Here is a 26,220-nt window from a genome sequence, read left to right on the forward strand (position 1 = left end):
ACTATTTTTTTTTTAAAGAAATTAGTACTTTAATTCAACAAGGATGCGTTAAATTGATAAAAGGTGATGGTAACGATTTATATTGTTAGAAATGTTTTTATATTGAATAAATGCTGTTTTTATGAATAAATGCTGTTAACGTTTTACTCATCAATGAATCCTGAAAAAAGTATTCCAAAAAATATATTAAACAGCACAACTGTTTCCATCATTGATAATAACTGAGTATCAAATCATCATATTAGAATGATTTCTGAAGGATCATAAGACACCAAAGACTGGAGTACTTGCTGATGAAAATTCAGCTTTGCATCACAAAAATAAATTACATTTTAAAATATATTAAAAAAAGAGAACCATTATTTTAAATTGTAATAATATTTCATAATATTACTGGTTTTTTTTTTTTTTTTTACTGCAGGCTTGATGAGCATAAGAGACTTCTTTCAAAAACATTAGAAATAGTAATGTTTCCAAACTTTTGACTGGTACTGTATATATATATATATATATATGCCGTTTATTATTACCTGAAATATTTAATATTATATTATTTAGTAATAATATTAATATAATTCAAATATTATTTATTACATTAACTGCAGGAAATTGTAAGTGAACTGCAAAAAAGCCAAAAGGTAAAATAAAAAATGTAAAGAAATGGTGACTAGTTACAACCCCTAAACATATACTTTCCTTTAAACATTTATTTATTATATTGCTACGCAGTTTATTTATGACCTGCATCATTTATTATTTCAATAATAATTCTATTTTTATTTATTTAAAATTGATATTGTTGACATGAACTAAAAGATAAATTAAAAGAAATGCAGACTAGTTAGGCTACATTCCCTAAATCAGACGTATATTTCAACCTATATGCTAAAAAAAGAAGAGAAATTTAGTTTACACAACAGACAAGTTAACCTTTTTTTTTTACTTATGTTATATATATATTCTTATATATTATCAGTGCATTCAGCAAATCAGCCCAAGCAAATTTCCATGTTATTTCTGATCACTAATAATCATGGCCATGTTGGTCAATGACTAGGGCGGCTCCTGACACAACAGGCCCATATGTCATTTAAAGCTGTCTCAACTTACTCTCAAGCATTTGATTAGGATTGTCCAGATACGGGGTTTGGCATGGTGATGTCCGGCAGCAGGTGACAGCTCGTAATGATGTCGATCTTCTCAGACACTGACTTCAGGTCCTCCAGAATGAGTCTAATGCTGTGGGACGCGTTGATGATGCCTGTCTGAGAGTTGTTGAGCTGAGTGGTGGCCTGTCTTATGTCCCTGGCTGCGTTCTGATACACCTGTTTCAGGCTTTGATTGATGTCAGTGCACAGTCGTGCATTGCTCTCCAGCAGTTTCTGCTGAAGTAATGAGTTAAAGCGACCTGAGTCAGGTCTGGACACAGGCGACGATCGGTCCTCCTGTCCGCACACTGTCGCAGGTGTGTTTCTGATCACGATGAGAGGAGGCAGATCTTTGCGGAGCATCTGCTGTTGGCTTTCAGAGGCCAGTCTGCGCGCTCTCTCCTCCTCATCCTCGCTGTCGGTCTCGGACGCTTCTCCTGCCACCTTCATACCTAATGATGATGATGATGATGATGCATGGACAGGAGGGGCAGAGGTGATGTACACTTCATCATCCGAATCAGTTTCTGATGCTTCTCCCTGTACCACGATTTGGAATTTGTTGCTTGCCATGATTGCACACCTGGAAGATACATGTTTAAATAAGTTGATTACTCAGTAAGCTTTACCATGGTATAGTTATGGTGTCAGTATACATTTAAATATCATGGTATTTTTAATGTATAACACGACATTTAATGATTACCATTTTCATATACTACTTTACACTGTATTCTAAAGTGCTTAAAGGAGTATCATAGCACTTCCATGACAAATGTCCATAAATGCTTTTTTTTTTTTTTTTTTTTTTATTGAAATCTTTCCAGTACAGACATAACAATTATAAACATTACCATTTGAACATGACAGTTTAAGATCATAAATGCTATTTAGTCTATTAGTTAATACAATACGCATTTACGTTTTGCTGTAAATTGCTTTTAGTTAAATTATGATGATATTGTTTAGCACGTATGTTTTGTTATTAATTAATTATGCACAGTAATTGTATTGAAAAGCGATTAAAACCAAATGTGAGTCTTTTTCTAACCTGCTGGTGTTTGTTTCCACAATCCAAATATCATAGGATTTGTCACGAGACACCAACTTGAAGCAGGAAGCAGGAAGAAATTTAAAATAAAAGTCCATCAGAATCAGAAGTGTGTAAGAATTCAAAATAAAGGTCCCAAGAAATATGCGAAAATAATAGAATAAAATAAAAAATTAAATAAAATAAAATAAAGTGAATTCAAAATATAAGTCTAAAGAATCAGAAGTTTGTGAGTAAAGTCATGAGTGAAGTATGCTGGTTAAAGCTAGTCAAAGCAAAGAATTATAAACAAACACAAATTAATTAAGGAAATAAACAATGTATGTTCGAAGATTCGATGCTTCGATTGGAGGAGCCTGATTCGACTACCGATCTCACGGTGATATGTCTGATTTCACTAGGCTACTGTCTATGGATTTCACATAGAACTACCGGTTTTCTGTCAATACGTTAATATTCAGCCTATTATGATAATGCTGTATATAAAAATGTGCAAAGAAAGAAGCTTTTAATAAATATGTTTTAACGTGCGTGAATAAATCCAAACACCTCGTCACAGATTTAAGTTTCACTTTCAATCGCTTTCAGTCCGTGACCGATAGAGGAGCGTCTTGGCGGCAAGGATTTAAATCTTTAACAATGTCTGGGATAAGAAAATCTTAAAGCTCCAGTATGTGACTTTGGTATTTGACCACAAGAGGGCGCAGTTTCCAACAATAACAAAGGCGAAGCTTGATGACGCTATGAAGGAGGTGACGATGGGAGATGTGGTTTATAATGCGTTTTCACCATCTAGCGATATATCTACATGGAATTAATGAATCATGATCACGGATGAGGTAATTTATTCGTTTTTGTATTACCTGTATGTCTTATCGTATTATTTTATGTCATCATAATTAATGAACTGCAAGGGACGTGAAATGTTATGCTATATTAGGCTATCCCGTTACAACATACAGCTATTTGTCAAATGATTTGTTTGGTTAATGTTGTGCAGTTTTACGTTTTTTATGGTTAATGCAGTGTTGTTTAACGTGTTCAAACCAATATCTAAAAGTAAATTTGAACGAACATTTGCAAGTAATGACTAAATATTTTTTTTAACATCATCTCCGATTGTAATTGTACTGCCATAATCTCGGTCACCACACGTGATAAAAAGCCTTACCAAAGTACAAAGAGCAATATTATAACTTTGTTTATAAGTGCTATTATTGACAGTTGCATGTCTTACCTGTCTCAATACACTCGCGAGAGAGTCTCTGACAAGTCCAGACGCGCAGCTCTCTCTCCATCTCGAAAACGCCTGCCGATATTTATCCGGGTTTTATTCCTCCGTTTGTCACACAGTCCGTGACTCCGCGTGTATCCGAATATGGACGCTTTCGTTTTGTTGGCACTTCAATACTCGCCAAAGAGTTCGTGATCCATAACAGCTATAACCATACAGTCTATGGCTATAACGCTTTAACCACCACTTCCGCATTTGACCATGCGATATTCCGGTGATGTGGGTCATATTTTTTATTTTATTCCTTTTTTTATTCTTTGTCAGATGTCTTTATTGTTTATTGTGATAAGAAAAAAACCTCAATAAAGTTGTAAAAAAAAAAAAAAAATCCGGTGTGGTGGAATATCCTATCACATGGTCCACACCGGAAAGAAGGATAGAGAGAGCGGACATTGCGTCACTGAGGCGCGACATTTCTTTTCCGGGACGGCCAGTTATTTAAAATCGGAATTTCTCTGAAATAAAAAATCTTTGGAGACTTTTGAGATATTGTAAGTACATAACTGGAGGAAATATATCACACTGTGCAAGTTATTTTTGGAAATTTTATTACAAAATCCCTACATATTGGAGCTTTAAGTGTGGATGTATGTAGCCTACACCATCAGATAGGATAATCTCCAAGACTGGATTTAGCATCAGGAAAACCATGATCGCACTTCTGCCGGACAACGTTAACAAGTTGGTTTTCCACTGGATATTCTAAAATGCGTGAAAAAAGCTTTTAAAACGCTTTTAAAAAAGGCACTTTAACGTTGCGCGCTCAAAAGACTCCAACGGACACAGACAGAGAGAAAGACTGGATTATCTCTCGATCAGGTACGTTAGGCTACAAGTGACTTCAAAACTTTTCAGCCGCTTCTAATTTGATTTTTGGATGCTGTGAACATTTTTAGCTAAAAAGACTGCCTCTCCAGTTTAGCATTTGTTATTTCTGCAGTTAAAAGACAAAGATGAAAATTCTGGCTACTATTATTTTAATAATTTCTTTATTTTTATTTTATTTATTTATCTGTCTGGGTTATCTAATCTAACTATTTGTGGCTTGTGTTTTGAATACATGTTCCCCTGCACTAAAGGCATTTTGCAGACATTTGCTCATCTTGTGACTCTTGTGACTGGGATAACATTAGATGACACGACGACAGGCAGGCAGGATAATCACTGAAACCAGAACTGGGGTGACGAAGAGCTTGAAGACTTAAGAGGAAGAGGCAGCACCAGGTGGGATGATGGTGTGGAACACAAACAGGAACGCAAGGAACCGGAGGCTTGATGATCTCTTCAATGTGAATGGTGTTACAGTCTAGCTGACAGATAGTGGGGGTTCAATGGCCAGTAAATCTCAGGATGCAGGGCAGGGCAGGAACAAACACAAGACTCACAATGAACAAGAAAAAACAAGATAAACAGACAAGGCACAAGAGTATAATTAAATAGGCAAAGAATTAAAACTAAAATAGAACAAAGACTAGAGAGGAAAAAGAAAAGAGCTAGGAATAAAACGAAAGGAACTTGCAATCAAAAAATAAATAAAACAAAAGAACAAACTCATAGGGAACTAGAAACTGGAGAAGATAACCTAGAGAAGAAATAAAACCTAACTAGACCAAGACTTGAAGGAAAAAGCAAAAGGATACACTACTGCTAGAAACGATCAAATACTCAACTAGAACAGGAACTATGTTTAACCATGAAAAGGCAAGCAAACAAGACGAACCAGCAAAGACATGAGGGAAAGAGGCACAATATAAAGGGATCAGAGCACATAAGGATCAGGTGAGCACAATTAGTGAAATGAGGGCAAGATGTGGACTAAACAAGAGGGCGTCGTAACAGGAAACAAGGAGGCAGGACAAGAGGAGCACATGACAAACACAAACAAAGACAAAGCCATGTGCTCAGACACAAGACAAACAAGGAAACATTAAACAGTGACAAAACAGACAAGACTGTCAGGGCAGGTGTGACAGGAAATGTCCTTTGGTGTGAAACTTTAGCCTGTCACACCCATAGACAGTATAAGAAGTGGAAGAGCCATCTCATTTGAACTCAGTTGAGACAAGTGAAGCCTATTTTAGCGATTTTTTTTAGCACTTCCGTTCCTGACGTGCAGACTCAAACCGACTCAAACTAAGCTTGATGACGTGAGCAACCGGTCTGACAGATGTAAATCTTCTAGTAGCTGTAGGGTTGCAAAATTCTGGAAATTTTCGAAGATGGAAACTTTCCATGGGAATTAATGGGAATTTAAGGGAATTAACAGGAATTTATGGGAATAAACTGGGAATTTTCAAAGTTGAAGGTTGGTTCTTCATAGGGAACTTAAATATAGTTGAGGAAAGTATATTTTAGCATAATCTTGACTAAAACAAACAGATGCCATTCAAATACACTTGAATATCCATGCCATTCCTCAATCCCATGCACATAGCACACTGCTTACTGCAGGGCTATTGAGACCACACCCCCTACTGGCACTGTGCATGCCTCCATCACATGTACAGAAGCCCAAAGCACAAGACTATTGAAGGCACACATTTGAGCCTGTGGACTAAACAAAGTGAAGTAAGTTTTGATGATATTATGGGGAAATATATTTATAAAATGTTTAAATTTCAAATATCACATACAAATGTATTCATCTAGTAGATAGCAAGCTGATAAGTTAGATGCCAAATAAGCTAGCATAACTTCATTTACCACATAAGTAGGGCCGGGGTGGTATGACGGTATATATCGTTACCACGGAAGAAAATGTCCAGCGTAACAGATTTTTTTATTCCGTGTTTACCGTGACATGTAAATAAGTAGGCGTGGTTAACTCGCGTGCAGCGTGTGTGAGACTGAGACACTGATATTTGTCAAAGAAACATGAAGAAAGACCAAAAGGATCCACTAAAGGAATTACGTTTTCAAAATTAACGTGATATTTTCGGGGGGGAAGGTGCAGAAGTCAACTAGAGCAGTGCAGCACCCTGAAAGTTTAGAGTGACACACATGCTCGCAATGGGGCTTACTTGACAACAAGTTCATATATCAATATTCTAACAAATAGAAATAAACTTAAATAATGTATCTATACGTCTCTTATGTGTACAGTTACTTTCAGAGTGGACGTGCAAGCGGTTGCCGTGGTAATGAATATTTCCAAAATTCCCCAGCTTAACTTCCCATGGAAATTTACCGGAAACTTTCCGTAAATTTACCGGAATTTTTCCGCCCCTTTGCAACCCTAAGTAGCTGTGCGTGCAAACTGCCAACGTTAATCTTGCAGAGACGGCGAGTTCTTTGGCGTGAGTGAGCAGGAGTAAGTATTCTGATTAATTATTTTGTATAGTATTTATTTTAAAATGTAACGCCAGTACGCCATATTAAGTTAATGCATACTATTAAGAAGTTACTGTATGTAAAATGATGTTCAAGAACTTGTGATATGAATTCATACCTAATAGTTATTTTAACCCAGGGATCGAATATTTTAAATATAATTTAAGCACTGGGAAATTGGGCATTGGTAAATATGCTTGCTGGCCACATAATTTATTATTAACATGATTGTAACTTGATGCATGATGTTGTATAACGTTAGTAAGCTTATTTTGAACACACACACACACACACACACACACACACACACACACACAAGGGTAGGTTTTAGTGCTTGTGCTGGTACAGGGATAGCCCAATAACATTCCAGAGTTTACAACAACCCAGATGTTGTTTATGCTCAAACCGCAACATTACACACTAACTAAAGTGAAATCATAATCAACCACCCCTTTAAAATAGGGAGGGTTTGTTTGGCTATTGCATGTTTTATTATCTGGTGAATAACAGTAATTCTCAGAATTAAGATGTAATCAGAATAATCTAAGCAGAACTTTGCTCACTGGTTACTTATTTACAGCTATACAGACACACACGCAGAGTCTCACACTCAGTGTGTGGTGATTATCTTAAGAGAGGAACCGTATTTCCATGAAAACAGATCTCCAACACACCGGCAAAGGTAAACAGTGCATGATACAAAAGTAAAATTAAGTGTTTGTTTTAGTGTTGCACGGTTCAAAAGTATCGCGATACTCGGAAATTAAAAACATCACGATACCAAAATTTTTCAGTATCGATACTTAAAAAAAAAAAACCCTCCCTATGGACGTCTGTGCTTTTTTCCTGACGCACGCAGCAAAGAACCTGCCGCTGTCAGTGCCATGTGACAAAACACTAAAGCGAGATGACTGCATGTGCGAGCACAAGTGGTCCACGACTCGTAGACAAATATGACGCGAGGAGTGACATATGGGAAGTACGTTGCCTACCTTGCTCTGTTGCACGGTGCACCGATACCTCAAAAGTAAACCGGAAATTAAAAACGTCTCGATTCCTTAATTTATTAGTATCGACACTTCTAACCCCTCATTTACACCGCACACGTCTGCGGCGCATTACGGCTGCGACACGGCTACCGGAGCTGATCGCGCCCATTCTAGTCAATACTATGGCAAGCCAAGAGGCTCAGAAATACGCCATAGATTAATCGCGTTTAAAGCCAAACGCCGTCAAATACGGCGTTTTAAACCGTATTAGACGCCGTAAAAGACGCCGTTGTAATTACAAACGCCGTAAAAGACGCGCGAAATACGTCAATGACGCCGTATTTGATGGCGTTTTAGTGTGGATGGAAAACGCCGCTTTTTCCGCCGTTCATCTCGCCATATGACGCCGTAAAAAACGCCGTTTTGGTTGCACAGAGCGCGCGCTATTTTACAGCGTTTTACTATAGTATAATGAGACACGCCCACTGATTTCCACAGCCAGTAAGTTTGAACTGTTCTCTCCCAATCAATGATGAACTGAGTCAGACCAGACGAATTCAGCACAGATCATTTGTGGTAATCCAATTCGTATGCTCCCAAGGAATTATTATTTTTATGTAGGCTATTAAAATAATCCAAGCTAAATAATAAACTGAAATTAAATAAAATATTAAAGAACATTCAAATCAATAAAGCAAAATTAATAGGATTTTCACATTTTAAAAGGGTGTTACACAGGGCTTAATTTTAATCGGTCGTTTCACTCAGGGGAAAAATGTCAAAAAGACAGCAAAGTTTGCTTAACGTTTTCAAATACGCTGGCCAGTCAGATCCCAAACAAGCAAAAATCGTTTCCGCTGATCAAGAATGTGTAGACCATGGTGGAAACAGCAGTATAGACATAATATCTCGTTATTTCGCCATAATAAGGGGACATTCTAATCTGCATTAAGCCACATTAAGCGTTCTTATAATGGTTTTCTATGGGGGAAAATACTTAACGTGTAATTGCGTTCTGGGCTCATCTGATTTTTTTTGTACATAGCATAGCCCACTTTGTAATGATTTTAGTATCATAATGATTAATAAATGCACGCACAATTATCCGTGAACTTGATTTGAACAAATGCCTTTTTAACTTGTGCATGCAAAATTCAGAATTAAATGAATGTGCAGCAATTTGTACAAATAGAGAGTCTGTAGGCCTACTATACTGTTGTAGCCATTAAATAAGCGCATTTAGTTTCATATTTGTTAAAATATTATAATGTTATTTTTTCCATTTATGTTGATTTATGAAAAGTGAACAGCACGAATAAGATAGGATGCGCAATATGAGACATGGAGTGGTTCAGACATGATTTTGACCACTTCATTAAGTTTTGATTTGTAGAAAGCCTTTCTTTAAAGTGAATTTCGTTTTGTAAATTGTATCTTAATTTTAATCAATTTTTCATCAACCAATTGCCTGTATTTAATGCCTGGATTCAAATATAATGGGCAATATAATCATAGAGGCGCCCGCGCGGTCACTTGCATTGCACGTTAACTGGAGCGCATTTCATCCTAACTTAACGAAACTCAGTGTATGCCTCACAAAGACATGAGAAATACATCAAATACACAAAGCTTGAAATGTCTTTAAACGAAATAATTCAAAATTAAAAAAAAAGAAAAAGAAAAAGGCTACTCTCTGATTATGTAATCCATTATGTGTATTTCTCTCTAGGCGCGTTCACTACGGAGATGGCGATCGTCAACTTCATCTTTGCAGCAGACAGTCAGAAAACACTAAATGCGTCACCGGATTTACAAATGCACATCTTGCTTGTTGCACGCACACATATTATGTCGAAATAACAAGATATTATGTTGATATAACATTATTATTAATAATAGTCTACATCTTTTATTTGATTGTTGAATGCTGAATGTTCCGCTTGTTCAATTTAATAAAACTTTAATTGTGATCATTAAAATAACTGAATATTAAATATTTAGTGGCCAAGTTTTGCGCAGCTCCCCCTGTCAATGATCTAGCACCCCCTCAGCACATGCGTTGAAAATTCTCTGGCGCCGCCCCTGCAGAGAAGCTTGTAATTTTTTTTGTTCCGTTACCTCTGTGCTCCGGAACCTCCCACTTTACAAATTAAACACTGTCACAAAACCAGTTGAGAAACAGAGAGTATAGAGTTATGGATGTTACCCTGTTTTTTACCTGTTCACAGAAGCACTACAGGTGAATACGATGACGATGACCTATTCTATTGCTGCTATTTTACATGCAGGCTAAAACTAAACCCCTGGAATTTTTTTTTTTAATGGGTCACAGTCACTTGTTCATTCTAATTTAATTTAATTTTAATTTACCGTAACATAATCTTGTCGGTTAATGAATGGAAGATCGCGTCGGTTGAAGGTGGCAGGAAAAAAACCCCGAAATGAATCCAGTTTGTTGATAAAAAAAAAAAACATTTCTCATTTCCGTTTAGTTTAAGTTTTTCAACTAATAGTTAGGCTATATTTTCCTTTATTTCAGGTTTATTTCGATTAGCATTTAAATGTTTTTAATAGTTTTAGATTTACTTAACTAACCCTGCCTGGGTAAAACATCGACAGAACTGTCAATTTTCCAACTCTTTCAAGCCACGAATTTTTACAAATATTCACGAATTATATAATGCCGGTCTGGGACACAATATTAGGCCAATCACACTCATCCAGGCCAATTAACCTACAGCTATTGTTGCAAGCATAATTTACATTTATTTTAAGAATAATGACTCAAATGTGGGAAAGAAATAACTAGGCTATGTTCTTTTTATTTATTTATTTATTTATTTATTAATTGTCATTTGCCGAGTTTGCTCCCTTGCACCTTATGTTTTATCTTTTAAAATGACGGAAATTATTTCAAAATTCGTATTTTAAAAACGGCTTTCACTGAACTTCTATACCCACAAACGGTTGACTTTTTTCCCCAAGTCGTTTATTTCACTATGAACTGGACGATCGAAAGGGCAAAATATTTGAATCTTCATTTTACAAAATATATTGGATATAACGAAATGTAATAATGTTAGGCTATTTAATGAATATATAATCAATGTAATATGAATAAAACACGAAATTAATTAGCCTACAAAAAGCAGAACACTATTTAATTCTGGAAGGAGAAGCTTATAGACCTACCAACAAACCTGCCACATTTTTTAGAAATGGCAAAAAATACATTCGTCTTATTTTTTTTCAAATAGGCCTATTTAAAACACAAATTCATAGGGCATTATATGGGTTATATCAATATTTTGTGTTATTCAGCACTTAGATGGAAATGTGCCGAGTTAAGCCAATACGACCTGGATTCTTTTCCTTGTTTAATAACTCATATATGAGCATAAGAATTGGATTAAATGATCTGTGCTGAATTCGTCTGGTCTGACTCAGTTCATCATTGATTGGGAGAGAACAGTTCAAACTTACTGGCTGTGAAAATCAGTGGGCGTGTCTCATTATACTATAAGCAAAACGCTGTAAAATAGCGCGCGCTCTGTGCAACCAAAACGGCGTTTTTTACGGCGTCATATGGCGAGATGAACGGCGTAAAAAGCGGCGTTTCCATGCACACTAAAACGCCGTCAAATACGACGTCATTGACGTATTTCGCGCGTCTTTTACGGCGTTTGTAATTACAACGGCGTATTTGACGGCGTCCAATACGGGTTAAAACGCCGTATTTGACGGCGTTTGGCTTTAAACGCGATTAATCTATGGCGTATTTCTGAGCCTCTTGGCTTGCCATAGGTTAAGGCCGGCGACACACTGGCTGCGTGTCGTGTCCGTTTTTGTTTCTGCTCCCATGTTAACTGCCTGCGTGACACACGCGTCTGGGCGCAGCTCGAGCATGCTAGAAACAGAACCGACGCCTATTTTTCACGCGACACGCACGCGTGTTGGAAGCGTTTCCTGGCGAAACAGAATTGGAAAAGATGTTCATGTTTCTAAGTAATTTTGACACGAATACATATTAATGAATGACATTGTGAAGTTTGAAAGTTTTGACATAAATACAATAAATGTAATTAAAAAAAATATGATCGATTTTCAAATATTGCACCTCTCAATACAGAACGAATTATTCTGTAGCCTATTTTGCCGTCAACACTGCCGACGTTGTCTTTGCTGCTATATATTTGTTTAACATGAAGTATAGGCCTTCCACAACTCTCTCCCCACATGTCAAATATATCACCAATGAGGCTTAATGTTACCAATATTAAACATTGTTTAATATAATCGCTGTTCATATTTTTATTCAAAGTTCAGAATCAAGATAAAGCTCTTATGTTTCTTATGATAAATAAGATAATGCTGCTAAATTGATAAAATATTTCATATTTTGTTCAAATGTTTAATATATCTGCTGTTCATATGTTCATTTATTAGTGTGTTATATGATTAGATTGTTGTCCCGGTTTTAAAATAAAGCACAGCAATGATATTTGAGAGTGTTTCTCCCTTTTCAGAAAAAGTATCGAAATCGCAATACTTGACTTGGTATCGGTATCGAAACAATAATTTTGGTATTGTGACAACACTAGTTTGTTTTATAATAACCTACAGATTGTGAATATGGACACTCTGAAGCGGTGGATGAGGAACTGGAAGTATCCCACTTCTCTGTTATGCATCTATGGGTTCTTAAGCACAGTAAAGCCTTTAGAACCATTTCTCATTCCATTCCTAACTGGACCAGACAAGAACCTAACCATTGAGCAGGTATAGTAACCAAAGTTTAATTATTAACTCAATGTTTTTGGATTTCAAAATCGAACTGCATGACTCATGTTGTTAAAGGGATAGTGCACTGCAGAAATTCATTTTCACGTTGTTCCAAATGAGGATATTTTTTTAAAAAGGTCTAATAGGCCTAAGTGTTTTTTGTCCATACAATGAAAGACAATGGATGTTTTGAATCCCACCTATTTTAATTGTATGGACAAAAAAAGTTAAAAAACATTCAAAATATTCTCTTTCATCTTCCACAGAAGAAAGAGTGTCACATATTTAGAATGAGGGTGGGCCTACATAAATGACAGAAATTTCATTTTTGGGTCAACTTTGCCTTTAATGTCAGTGATCTGATATAGTTACTGAGTTAGATTTGTACAATAAAAAAAGTATATATACTGTTATACAATGTGCAGTGGATAAATATAATATTTAAAATTAGAATTATTTTACTAATACATTGTACATATTATTATTTATTATTTATATAATAGTATTATTTATATTTTTTCTTGTTCTTTAGTTAATATATTAATTAAGGATACATGCATTTTTTTTTGCATGAATCAATTATTGTGATTCTGATATAGTTACTGCGTTAGATTTGTGCAATAAAATTCTAAACACACTGCTGTAAAATAGTGGATAGAAATAATATTCTATAAAAAATCTATATTTGACAAGTTGTTTAATTACAATTATTTTTATTTACATATTGTATATATCATTATTTGTATAATATTATTTCCATTATATTTTGTCTTGTATTATATTTATAGTAATGAATTATTGGCTACAAGTGTTTTTTGTTGTTGTTGCAGGAATCAATTTGATTAAGATTTGATTAAGATAAGATTTGTGCATTAAATCTTGTTTGTTGTTGGTGGTAAGTAGCTGTTTTTTTTCTTCCTCAAGGTAACCAATCAGATATTCCCAGTGTGGACCTACTCTTACCTGACAGTGCTGGTTCCTGTCTTCCTCCTCACTGATTGGCTACGCTACAAACCTGTGGTTGTCTTCCAGTGTTTAATCCTGTTTGCCACCACGGCAATGATACTGTGGTGTAAGGGTGTACGAGAGATGCAGGCTATGCAGTTTACATATGGAGTGGTGACGTCGTGTGACGTTGCTTACTTCACGTACATCTACAGCATGGTGGAGTTGAAGCACTACCTGAAAGCCACCTCGTACTGCCGGACCGCACAGCTGCTGGGCTACACCGTGGGTTCAGTATTAGGCCAGGTCCTAGTCTCTTTTGAACTGATGTCCTACAACTACATTCTAGTGTTCACACTTGTTCTCACCGCCGTTGCGTTGATCACCTCCATTCTTCTCCCAATGCCTAAGACAAGCATGTTCTTCCACCAGAGGAGCAGAGCTAGTAGAGAGACTGATGGTGAAGGGCATGTTGAGACAGTTAAACATCTGGAACCCGAGGAAGGGTCTATGACAGAGGTGGATCTTCAGAGCAATGACCAAAAAGATGCCGTTGAGGTGGATGGATCCAAACCGAAGCAGGAAATACTGGAAGGTTTCAATGAGTGTGATAGTAGTGCAAAAAGTTCCAAGACAGGTAGGACTACTCGAATCTGCCATATTAGTAATATCAAAAGGCTAATAATGTGTCACTGGGGTAGAAACTAGTAGAGTGCTGCTGGAATTAGTCCTAAAACCCAGAAATAAGATGCATTTTTGCACTTTCGGGTCCATTGTCTCAAAGTGAGTTTTTTGGGTAAAGGCACACTATGCAAGATTTGCACCTTAATATAACAGCTTATATATATATATATATATATATATATATATATATATAACAAGGGGGGGGGGGGGTCGGGGGCTGGGTGCCGCTGGGTGGGTGCCGCTAGTTTCTTTCTATAAAGAAACTTTATAGTTCCTTGTCTTGCACTATGTTTGTCTGATATGAATAACACATGTCGGCAAATTATATTTGAATAGATTGTTATTGCTCCACATTTAGAATGTTCAGTGCTGCCAGATCCAAACTGTGCTTTCGCGCATTGGCTGGCGCTGAGCCAGAGTCGGACGCGTTCAGCGCTGTCATATATCACAACTAAGCAGTTTTTTCAACTTCATAATGTTTATTTTTGGTTTCAGATATTTAAATACACATAAGCACGAGTAAAACAATACATTTGGAGTTTGTAAAATACACACTGATGTCTGTGGAAGCAGCAATAACAATCTATTCAAATATAATTTGCCGACATGTGTTATTCATATCAGACAAACATAGTGCAAGACAAGGAACTATAAAGTTTACTCTATTCTTCTCAGTTCACCGGCCACTTTCTTGCATTTATTTCGGGAGAAACTGATTAATTCACGTGCTGTAAATCCGACTGACAGGACAACATTGCAGCGCCCATCTCATGTTATAGATCAAGATTATTTATAAAGGTTTTTAAACGACCAAACACACTCACTTGCACGCATTCGAGAATCGGAATATCAGATAGGCTAGTTGATGACATGGTAAGCAAGTTTGTGAATATTTTGAATAAAAAAGGAAAAGCGAAATAAAAGCGACACATCTGTCATACAGTATTATTGTGGCTGGTGTATTGCATGACGCGTCGCCATGGAAACATTAAAGGGAACGTTCGCCTTGAAAAAACTCACTTTCTCGTGGCCACGAGTTAGTATCTTGAGGCCACGAGTTAGTATCTTGAGGCCACGAGTTACTATCTTGAGGCCACGAGTTAATATCTTGAGGCCACGAGATACTATCTTGAGGCCACGAGTTAGTATCTTGAGGCCACGAGTTACTATCTTGAGGCCACGAGTTACTATCTTGAGGCCACGAGATACTATCTTGAGGCCACGAGTTAATATCTTGAGGCCACGAGATACTATCTTGAGGCCACGAGTTACTATCTTGAGGCCACGAGTTACTATCTTGAGGCCACGAGATACTATCTTGAGGCCACGAGTTACTATCTTGAGGCCACGAGTTACTATCTTGAGGCCACGAGTTACTATCTTGAGGCCACGAGTTACTATCTTGAGGCCACGAGTTAATATCTTGAGGCCACGAGATAGTATCTTGAGGCCACGAGTTAGTATCTTGAGGCCACGAGTTACTATCTTGAGGCCACGAGTTACTATCTTGAGGCCACGAGTTACTATCTTGAGGCCACGAGATAGTTATAATATTTTTTTTTGCCAAAGTGGGACTAGGGGGTACCTTTACCTTTGGTACCTTGCTAATATAACTTTAGACAAATATTAGCCTCCGATATATTTTTTTTTATGCTCATGCCCATTCTCCCAAAAACAAACAAACAAACACGAAAGCAGTAGTTCGCCTCGTTCATATCGTTCGTTCCCGGTAACAAATACTAGTATGCATGACAACACAAAAAGGCTGCGTCTCATTTCTCTGTCTTACCCCTTACTCTTACCCCTTCCCCTCGGTTTTGCGCGTTCATGTGAGGGGAAGTGGTGTCCCAATTCTCATTTTGACTAAGGGCTAGGGCCAAGGCGTAGGGCTATATAGCCCTTGAAACGAAGTCTGCGGAGGACCACACTTGAAAGAGAGGGGTAGGAATTTCTCAGAAGTGAGTCGCACAAATGTATGTATTTTCAGCAGTTTAATGACACTCGTGTTTTATGATACCTTTAATAAAACGTTCAAGCGGTTTTAATTGTAATGTTTTTGTTTTGAATCACTAGTTAACCGCTAGCTAGCAGCTATGCGCTATTTGCCGTTTGCTAATGTTTTGCTTATGGTGTCACCGGCGCCGCCGTTAAATACAATGAAACAATGTCTTTGACTGATGGCACACAAGCGTGCAAAGATAAAGGGAGACCAGGCAATCGATATCACAACCCGAGACGACGGCATCTTCGTTTGTTTATGTCAACGCGTATCGCCTCTGTTGACGTAGCAGCAAAGAGTATAGAAGCCCAAGAGGCGAAACTCTGTTGTGTTATGGGTAACAGTCTGTAGATGGCGCTGCGGAGGCGCGTCCGCCATTATGGACTGAAAGCTGCTGAAATCGTTAGCGCCAGTCAATGGCAAAATCCATTTTAGTACTGTTAATGTGTGCACTTGCTTGATTGCACATCTTTTTTGTACCTTTCCGCCTGTAATAGGACATTCACAGATTGTTTTTGTTCTTGCCATTGAAATGTTCACTGTGTGTACTTTCACTGAAGATGTTGAAAAAACAAGTTGTTAATATTTTTGTGATATTCTATGTAAAATATTAACTGTCTTTAGAAATGTTCATTTATAATTTTATTTATTTATTTTTCCAAATCATATATATATAATGTTCACTAATTTGAAAAAACATTTGAAAAAATATCTTATTACTTATATCTAATTACTGTGTGTATGCCTATAGCCTATTATTTCATGAATTTCTGTTAGTCATATAACAAGGAAAATGCATAACAGAACATAAATATTGATAGATTAATGTTTTGCAGTAATTTTATAATTGTATCTTTGCAAACCGTAAGTGGTAGGCTAATGAAGCCGATTCGGTGGGGGACATACCCTTACGAAAAAGTACTATAGGAATCTTATAGTATTTTGGGACAAAATATTATAGTAATCTTATAGGAATACTATAGTAATTTGGGACATACTACAGAAGTAAGATAAGACTACTATATAAATACTATAGCAGCTTTAAAATATTATAGAGGTATTACAGAACATCACAGTATGTTATGTTCTGCAATACCTCTATAATATCCTATAGTATTTCTATAGTAGTCTTATAGTACTTCTATAGTAATATTTTGTCCCAAAATACTATTTTCCTTAGGGTAATTAGGCCATGCATAACCAACACATAGACGTATATTTTCTGTCATTTAACGTCATTTAACGTCGGTCATCCTCATTAATGTATTTTAAATTGTTTTCATATTTAGATATGACGGCCAGAAAAAAATAAGTTATGTTAAGTTTTTGTTATGTTAAGTTTTTCAGTGCCATTGACTCCCATTATTTTTCGGCGTTTTCCTTCAGTTTTCAGTCCATAATGGCGGCCGCGCCGTCACGTCATGGGGGCAACTGTTGCTATGGAGCGTTCTATTGAGTTTCGCCTCTTGGGCTTCTATACTCTTTGGTAGCAGCAGCCAGCTAGCGGAAAGGGAAGATGACGCAAACGGTAATCGAGTGGTGTCTCATTTCTTAGAGAAACGTTCTTCCCCCTACCCTCCTTCACTCGGTATCGAAGGGCAAGGGAAAGACGCAGACAAAGGGGTAGGGGAAGGGGAAGGGGTAAGACAGAGAAATGAGATTGGCCCTAAATAAAAAAATCGCCATCAGTTGGAAAGAAAGTATTGCTTTACTTGCCTCGGTAGACATAACTGGTTTTGAAATAGCCGGTTCCTCTGCTCAGCTAGGTTGACAGCTGATCAGCTGGGTTGCTCGTGGCGAGGGGGGAGGGACAACAGTTCGTTTTTACGACAGAGTGTTTGAAAGCATTATACTACCAGACACTAGGGGGAGCTCGTAGAGAAAAAGGAAAAAACACTCAGACTTGCATAATGCCCCTTTAAAGGGATAGTTCACTTTGAAAATAAATTTTGGTATGTTTTAGCTTACCTCAAGGGCATCCAAGATGTAGGTGTCTTTTTTTCCGCAGTAGTTTCAATTTGGATATTTTTAGGTCAAACCGTTCTTGTCTGTCAGTCATATAATGCAGGTCGATGGTCACTGTATCAAAACACAAGCACAGAGTCCAAATTAAAACAATTCCCCATCGTCCAAATTAAACAATTCCCCATCGCAAGTACACATTGACGGCCTAAGACACGAAACGAGCGGTTTGTGTGAGAAAACGAACAGTATTTATATCGTTTTTACCTCTTGTAACACAGCACACGTCCAAATGATCTGACGGCGCGGGCGGGTATAGATGTATACATAGATGTCGCCTTGGCTACGGTTTCGTTCCAATGAACTGTAGTAGCAAAGGCGACATCTAGTGTATATATCTATACCGCCCGCGCCGTCAGATCATTTAGACGTGTGCTGTTTTCAAGAGATAACAACGATATAAATACTGTTCGTTTTCTCACACAAACCGCTCGTTTCGTGTCTTAGGCCGTCAATGTGTACTTGTGATGGGGAATTGTTTAATTTGGACGATGGGGAATTGTTTTAATTTGGACTCTGTGCTTGTGTTTTGATACAGTGACCATCGACCTGCATTATATGACTGACAGACAAGAACGGTTTGACCTAAAAATATCAAAATTGAAACTACTGCGGAAACAAAGACACCTACATCTTGGATGCCCTTGAGGTAAGCTAAAACATATCAAAAATTAATTTCAAAGTGAACTATCCCTTTAAATGCCTGAAATAAGGTCTGTGGTGAACACAAGTGAAATATATTTTAATGTTTTATTATGCGACATAAAAATACATCAGTAATAGCCCACTCCTTATTTTATTAAGCTTTTATGTGTCTTAAAAAGGCAATTGCTAACAAGGGGGTAAATGGGACTAGAGAGCGTCCAGAAGTTAAACATCACACTGAACATGAAAACTCATCTACTCAGTAATCTGCTTTTATAGCATTGTTGTATTTATACTTGCACTCTTGCAAACAATTCTAACTCAAACTTTCCAACCTATATATTTAAAATAAAGATATGAAGAGTTTTCAGAAGCTTATTGGAGTCATGTGACTGGTGTAGCTCCTAAAAAAGTTGCTGCAATTTTTAAGTACAATCAACTTGGATGTTTAAGTCATTTCAACTTAAATTACATTAAACTGACTAAAAAAGGGAAAAAAAGTACACTGTTAAAGCAGTGTAAAAACATATGTTGTTATAACTTTTTAATCATATTTTTTTTAGTGTAACTAGTTTAATTACGACAACTGCATTTAGGCTTCAAAATTCGATAAAGTTGTGAAGATTATCTTAATAAATAAAATGTATAAAAATCTAACTTTTTGTGGTAGTTGTATATACAAGTATAGAAAATTACACAAGTATATACTGACAGAAATATCTAAGTATATTTGGCATATACATTGTACTCAATTGTTTTATATATAGTTAAATGTAACTTGTATAAGTATACATGCAGTATAAAACTACTAAACTAGTAGTTTACTGCGAGTATACTTCAAAGTGTACTTTCATAAACTAAAAAATGTGCTACAAGTATATAACAACTAGCCTAAACTATCAGTAGAGTACAAACGTAAAAAAAATTGTTGTAAAGCAGCACTCAAAGTTCACTACTGTTACACTTAAAGTATACTTTTACTTATACACTACAAAGTGGGCCAATTTAGTCCCAGGTAGTATTGAAACAGTACACTTACAAGTATACTACTTACTAGTATACTTAAAATATACTTGAACTTTACTTATGTAAACTTAAAATGAACTTGAACTTGAAGTATACTTATTGTTTTGTAACGGAAAGTCTGTCTGCTGAAACATGCATGGAATGAATCATTCACAATAAGATTAAGATGCATTTAGAAAATGGAAAGGGTGAATTTTTATTTCATTTTTTCTTTTATTTCTGATTTTAAGGATTACAAACTGCACATCTCTATAAAAGACAATAAACTATCTTGCATGGGAATGTTGATTCCATAAAATGACTAAACTAAACAAATACATACACAGTTAAATGAATCCATGATCTTAGGTCTGATTGTCTTGATAAATTCCCAGGTGGCTGTGGTGATGTTCTGCTCCGGTTGTGGAGGGATTTCCTGCAGTGTTTTTCCTCCCGTACGCTGCTTATCTGGTCAGCGTGGTGGGCACTATCTACCTGCGGCTACAACCAGACGGTGAACTACGTCCAGTCACTGTGGGAGCATGTGGAGCCGTCTAGTAACTTCACGGTCTACAATGGGGGAGTGGAGGCCCTCTCAAACCTTTTTGGTGAGTACAAGGGACACTTAGGCCTATACTTGCTATGAACTTAGATAAAGTTGAACTTTATTGTGATAGATTTTTCTTCCCTATTGTGACGTATATCCGAATGAAACTGCTTCTCAAACAAGAAAAAATGTAGGGGAGGGAGTTCCCGCCCACTTTTTTAGTTGCGCTGGTTCCGCAAGTATTTTTTCCATGCATTTCTACAAAAATTTCCATGCCAACCAGCTACGAGGTGAATCATAACACTACAAACTTTGATTTGCAGGAAAAGGTCTTTGAAAATTGGACAAAAATACAAAAGTGCAACACTATAAAATCTTAAGTGAGGGAAAGAACTACAATCCCATGAAGCATTGCGAACTGCATAATCAAATTAAAAATGATGGAGAAATATAAAACTACGCATTTAAAAATGTTGATTATAACTATATAGGCTATATATAAACAATATATATAGACGGGGCTAAAGAGCTCTTTGGCATGTTTTTCTTGTTTTGACTGATTGGTGTAATTGTCTGTACAGCATCATGGGTAATGTAGTTTTTTACCACGAATTCCGCTGTTAAACATTTATTTTAAAACTAAGTTGAAATAATGCGGGCTGACGGCTTGCAACTGACTGTTTCACTTGCACTCTATTGCTGTGATCTCATGTGAGTGACGCCAGTAAACGTCATCAGTTAAGAGAAGAGTGGAATTTGTATGAAAATTCTAAAGTCAAATTTTTCATAATTTTGTCATTTTAACCTTCTGGTTCTCTTCGCGTGTCGGTCAAAAATGACCACATTTTTATTTCTTTTTCCCCATTTATTATTTTAATCCGTTTATTAACTTTTTGAGCATAGACCTGAAAATTAAATTTCCAACTTAAACTGTCGTAAATCTTGAATGCTTTAGAGCACAGACTTAAGTTTGATCTCTTTTCAAAGATGACACTTGGCAGATTATTGATGAAGAGAAAAAGTTTTTTAAAAAGTGAACGTAAAAAAAAAGGTACAGAATTTTACGTTTATTGTTCTGAAAAATGTGCAAAAATACTATTTTAAATTTTTATATGAAATACATATTTTCAAAAACATATTTTACTCTAAAACTGTAAGAAAATCAAAGCCATAAATCTAAACAAGTTGTGTTCAAAATTTGAGCCTGATATCTAAAAAAAATAGCTTTCATTAAGATTTTATTTAGCTGCAGTACTAAAAGTTTTCACTAGGTGAAATTCGTCTCCCATTAAAGGGGTGGTTAATTATGATTTCACTTTTCTAACTTTAGTCAGTGTGTAATGCTGTTTGAGCATAAACAACATCTGCAAAGTTACAATGCTCGAAGTTCAAAGCAAAGGAAGATGTTTGCTTTTAAAGAATTTGCTTTTTAAGGACTACAACAAACGGCTGGTAGAGACTACACGACATTCCTCCCGGGTTAGTGACATCACCAACCCTAAAATTTACATAAACCCCGCCCCCGGGAACGCGATTTATAGATTATCATGACAGAATATGCTATCAGTGACTAGAAGATAACTACACATAAGCTACATAAATTCATCAACTAACCATTCAGAAATGTCCTGTTGCTTTCTACATGTTGCTTTCTGTTGCTGTTGCTTTCTGTTGCTTTCTACCTGTTGCTTTCTACATGTCAATTCTTCTTGAGTTTCTTCATCTTTGTCTGACTCCGGTTTGAACATAAAAGGCTAAATGTTTTTAAAGTTTTCACTGTGTGTTTGTGTGAGGCTCCGCCCTCTGTGCCGGGAGCAGCAGCTCATTTGCATTTAAAGGGCCAGACACCAAAACTGTGCGGTTTTGCTCATCCTCAAAAAGTGACAATTTTAACATGCTATATAAAAATATCTGTGGGGTATTTTGAGCTGAAACTTCACATACACACTCTGGGGACATCAGAGACTTATTTTACATCTTGTGAAAAGGTTATTAGGCTATACCACCCCTTTAATTCCCTATGCGGTCATTTTTGACCGTGAAGAGTATTGCAACAATTTTTTTACGCCCATTTAACCTGTTCGAATCATGTCCATGATTATTTTTTGTTCGCACAGTAAAGTGCAAAAACCTTTACCAAGTTTCGTACCATTCCAATGAAGAAAAAAAAAAAAAAAAAAAGACCTAAGAACACCAGAGGTGTGTGGTCACATTTTCGGCAAAATAACAGCATATGCTGTAAAGCACCGCTCAAATATAGTCAGTTTCAAAACAAGCTGCTTTCTATTGGTCAGCGCGACAAATTCGCCCGACCAACTTGAACACGACCGAAATCTGCAAAACTTTTTCGCCCCCACGCAAAACTCCCGATCGCATGGCAACGGTGCTTTACTGTCCATCATCACTGTCTGCACCACAGGGGCCGCGGCGGCGTACGGGATCGGGTTTGCATCTGCAGACTGGTCTCGCTGGGGTGAGATGGCTCTGGGAGCGCTCTCTGCCCTGGAGGCCGGTGCTCTCTTCGCTATGGTCTTCAGCGCCAACATCTGGGTCTGCTACTGTGGCTACATCATCTTTAAGAGCCTGTACATGCTGCTCATCACCATTGCCATGTAAGTCCTGTGCAAAATATGTGACTTATTATAAGCACCTGCTTACATACCCAGCTCAGATTATGTGTATTTCTTAGTAAGTTAAATGTTATCATGAACCACATTTTGCTGAAGATAATCTATTCCTGCTTCAAACTTATAGCATAATTATATGATAAATGTTCAGAAATGTGTACATTATCTTATCTGACCACTTGCCGTTTCACCTTAATTGGAGCAATGGTAAAGGTTTTGGACCTGTAATGCTGATAGTCAGGTTTCAGATCCATTTATTTTAGTTGAAACCTGATGATGTAAAGCATTATACACCTTATATACAGTAGGCTAGATGCCATAAAAAAGTACATATTTCAAAGGTTAAGAGGGCAGAAAAAATGCCTGTTAATTGTAGAATCAGATGTGTTTAATGATGTTTTAAAGTATAAATTTCAAATAATGAAAAAAATTATTAGAGACCTTGCACTCATAAAGGACAATGTCTAGACAATTAAAATATGGTCTTAACTTTCAAGAATTTCCCAGGTCTGGAAATTACAATTATAAAATTCCCTAATATTTAATAGTTTTCATTGACGGTGACAACTCAGTAAATTTCAAAAACTCATCATAGGGTTCCCTAATAAATATCCATTATTTTTCCAGTCTCTCTTTAGGATAAGGATTTATACAGATTGCACTCGCACAAAACAACTTTAGCCAAGGATATTAGATATTTGAATGAAATATTACACTAAATTAAACAGCAGGAATGAATGTCCATGTCCTTTGTCTCATAGGTTCCAGATAGCAGCGGGGTTGAACATGGAGCGTTACGCCCTTGTGTTCGGAGCCAACACCTTCTGTGCTCTGATCCTCCAGACAATCATCACCTCTGTGGTGGTGGATAGCAGTGGGCTTGGTCTGGATGTTGTCACACAGGTGAGGTTACACTCTTCATGTAAATCAAAATTATTTTATATGGTAAACAACAGCATGACACAGATGCTACATTTCTATTGGATGCAAAACACTAAGGCTTTTCACACTGCGCTTAACCCCGGGTAAAGGAACGTTTCACATTTGTAAATCAGAAGCGGGTTTAGCACCGCTTTTTACCCAGGATTGTGAAACCCTGCTCCGGAGAGGGGTAGCACTGCTTGAAATGATGTGCAGTGTGAAAGGTTGCGATGTTAGGAGCCATTCACACGCGAAACGGAAGTCAGTGCAGTGAAAAAGAGAAAAAAAAAAAAAAGCGGCAAGGTATAGAAACAAGTTTTTTAAAAGTTGAACTAAGGGGTTTGTTTACACGACACCGTTTTCAGCTAAAAACGGAAAACCTTTTATGCGTTTTGGCCATTCATTTACATGACAACTGTGTTGTGTGGGCCTGCAAGTCTCTGTGTAAACCACAAAAACGGTTATGTCATGCGCATGTGTATGAGCTGGTAAGTCCCGCCCCTTCCGCTAACCCCACTGGACCTCTAGATTGAAAAATCGTCAATGCAAGTGAATGGGAGAAAATAATTATTTTCTGGTCCCGTTTGAATTTTGCCATGAATGTGAACATATGTTGTCTGTGAATTTTTTATATAATTTTTCGTGTAAAGAATGCTACAATTTAGTGGGTAGAAGTTTGATACGGGTAGACTTTGATACGGGTAGACTTTGTGTGAGAGCACTTTGTGGACTACAACTCTTCACTGCTTTCGACGCGTTTGAAACGTCACCACCATTCGCACACGGACACTAGCTCACGGCTCTAGCTCACGGATCCCGCTAAACATGGCTGTGTCTTTGGTGCACTTCACCTCCTTCTTTCAGGGAGAGGAAAAAAACGTTGAGGTTGGTGAAAACCACGGGTAAGTCAACTTTATGGGGTGACGTCACATAGGCGACATGTAGTCTTTCTCGTTATGTCTTTTCCACAACTGCTAGCCGAGGAATCATACCATATACTGTCAAACTCGTAACATGAAAAGTTATATAAAAAATTCACAGACAACATATGTTCACATTCATGGCACAATTCAAACGGGACCAGAAAATAATTATTTTCTCCCATTCACTTGCATTGACGATTTTAACCTAGAGGTCCACTTGGGGTTTTACGGATGGGCGGGACTTACCAGCTCTATTATGTTCAGTCTATAGGCGCTTAGTGTTCCTTTAAAAAGTGACGTCGCCACCTACTGGCCTGGCAGCAGAATACAGTGTTTTTAGTCATTTTCGTGGATCCGTGTGAGCAGGAATTGTTTTGACAATGTTGTCGTCTGTATGTGAAAAATGCGAAGGAAAACCGTTTCTGTTTTACGTACCTTAATTTAAACAACCAATCACCTCCTTCATGTGCTTTGGACAGTCACAAAAACACGATATGTATATCAACAGCCGATTTAGCATGTGATAGGAAAAGCATCAAACTCTGTCAAAAGGAGTATAGAAGATACTGTTTCATTCATAGTTTGAAAAGTCCATATAGAAAAAAATAGTACAGTCGGCAATGCGTAACATGGGGATGCGCAATGTAAGAGTATTTTTGTACATAAAGTAAAAATTACGTAAACAGGATGCGCATGTCATTCGTCCAATCAATGACCCTGACTCCGCAGATATGCAAATAAGAACATTAACCCAGGGTTTATGAATGTACAATGTGATATGAACACCCAGAATTAATTGGTAACCCTGGGTAAATAATGAATGTGAAACTAAAAAACTAAAATGTGACAAAACAGTGTTTGCATTCAAACTGTTGTTGTTACTTGTCTTACAGTTTACCGTCTACGGGGGATATTTTTCAGTTATTGCAATCGTTTTCTTCTTGAGGGGTTTGTATACTACAGTGTGCCGAAAAACAGAGGTGGAAACACCGAGAGAGAATCCAGAAGAAACTTTTAAGGCAGAAGATGATGCTCAAATCATCACTGGAACGAAATTCTGAACACAAGGAGCAGGAAATACAAGAGGTTTAAGCCATCACACTTAATTATGAACAAACAGAAGGAAAGCATAAAAATATACTTTTTTTTATGTAAAATTCATTTTAATATATATTGTATATATTTATTTATATATATATACATATACACACATTAACTTAGATTTCTGTAACATAAGTGGTCTTGATTCAGAGTCTCATGAGTTCTCATTACTCCTCATAATGGAAAAAACAATATTTTTTGCCTCAA

General features: G+C 36.9%; 2 protein-coding genes across 3 annotated transcripts; one reads left to right on the plus strand and one right to left on the minus strand.

Annotated features, from left to right (window-relative positions):
- Positions 1-687: 687 nt before the first annotated feature.
- bloc1s3 (biogenesis of lysosomal organelles complex-1, subunit 3) lies at positions 688-7,925 on the minus strand. Of its 2 annotated transcripts, none has more exons than XM_081370396.1 (2): positions 2,200-2,315; positions 688-1,731 (listed from the first exon to the last, which is right to left on the minus strand). In XM_081370396.1, exons 1-2 carry the CDS (start codon positions 2,295-2,297, stop codon positions 1,125-1,127), a joined length of 705 nt encoding a protein of 234 aa, XP_081226522.1. In that variant the 5' UTR covers positions 2,298-2,315; the 3' UTR covers positions 688-1,124. The 2 variants fall into 2 exon arrangements, with proteins under 2 accessions (XP_081226522.1, XP_081226523.1); XM_081370397.1 differs by lacking the exon at positions 2,200-2,315 and adding an exon at positions 7,816-7,925 and having other exon boundaries at positions 694-1,731.
- A 4,418-nt stretch (positions 7,926-12,343) lies between these two features.
- On the plus strand, positions 12,344-25,973 carry slc19a3a (solute carrier family 19 member 3a; the record flags this gene model as incomplete). Its single annotated transcript, XM_081370860.1, has 6 exons — positions 12,344-12,591; positions 13,519-14,176; positions 20,290-20,502; positions 22,861-23,053; positions 23,830-23,971; positions 25,806-25,973. The coding sequence occupies exons 1-6, from the start codon at positions 12,445-12,447 to the stop codon at positions 25,971-25,973; spliced, it is 1,521 nt and encodes a 506-aa protein (XP_081226986.1). The 5' UTR covers positions 12,344-12,444.
- Positions 25,974-26,220: the final 247 nt, after the last annotated feature.

The sequence above is a fragment of the Scardinius erythrophthalmus genome (assembly GCF_964197995.2).
Source record: "Scardinius erythrophthalmus genome assembly, chromosome: 7".
Classification (NCBI taxonomy): domain Eukaryota; kingdom Metazoa; phylum Chordata; class Actinopteri; order Cypriniformes; family Leuciscidae; genus Scardinius; species Scardinius erythrophthalmus.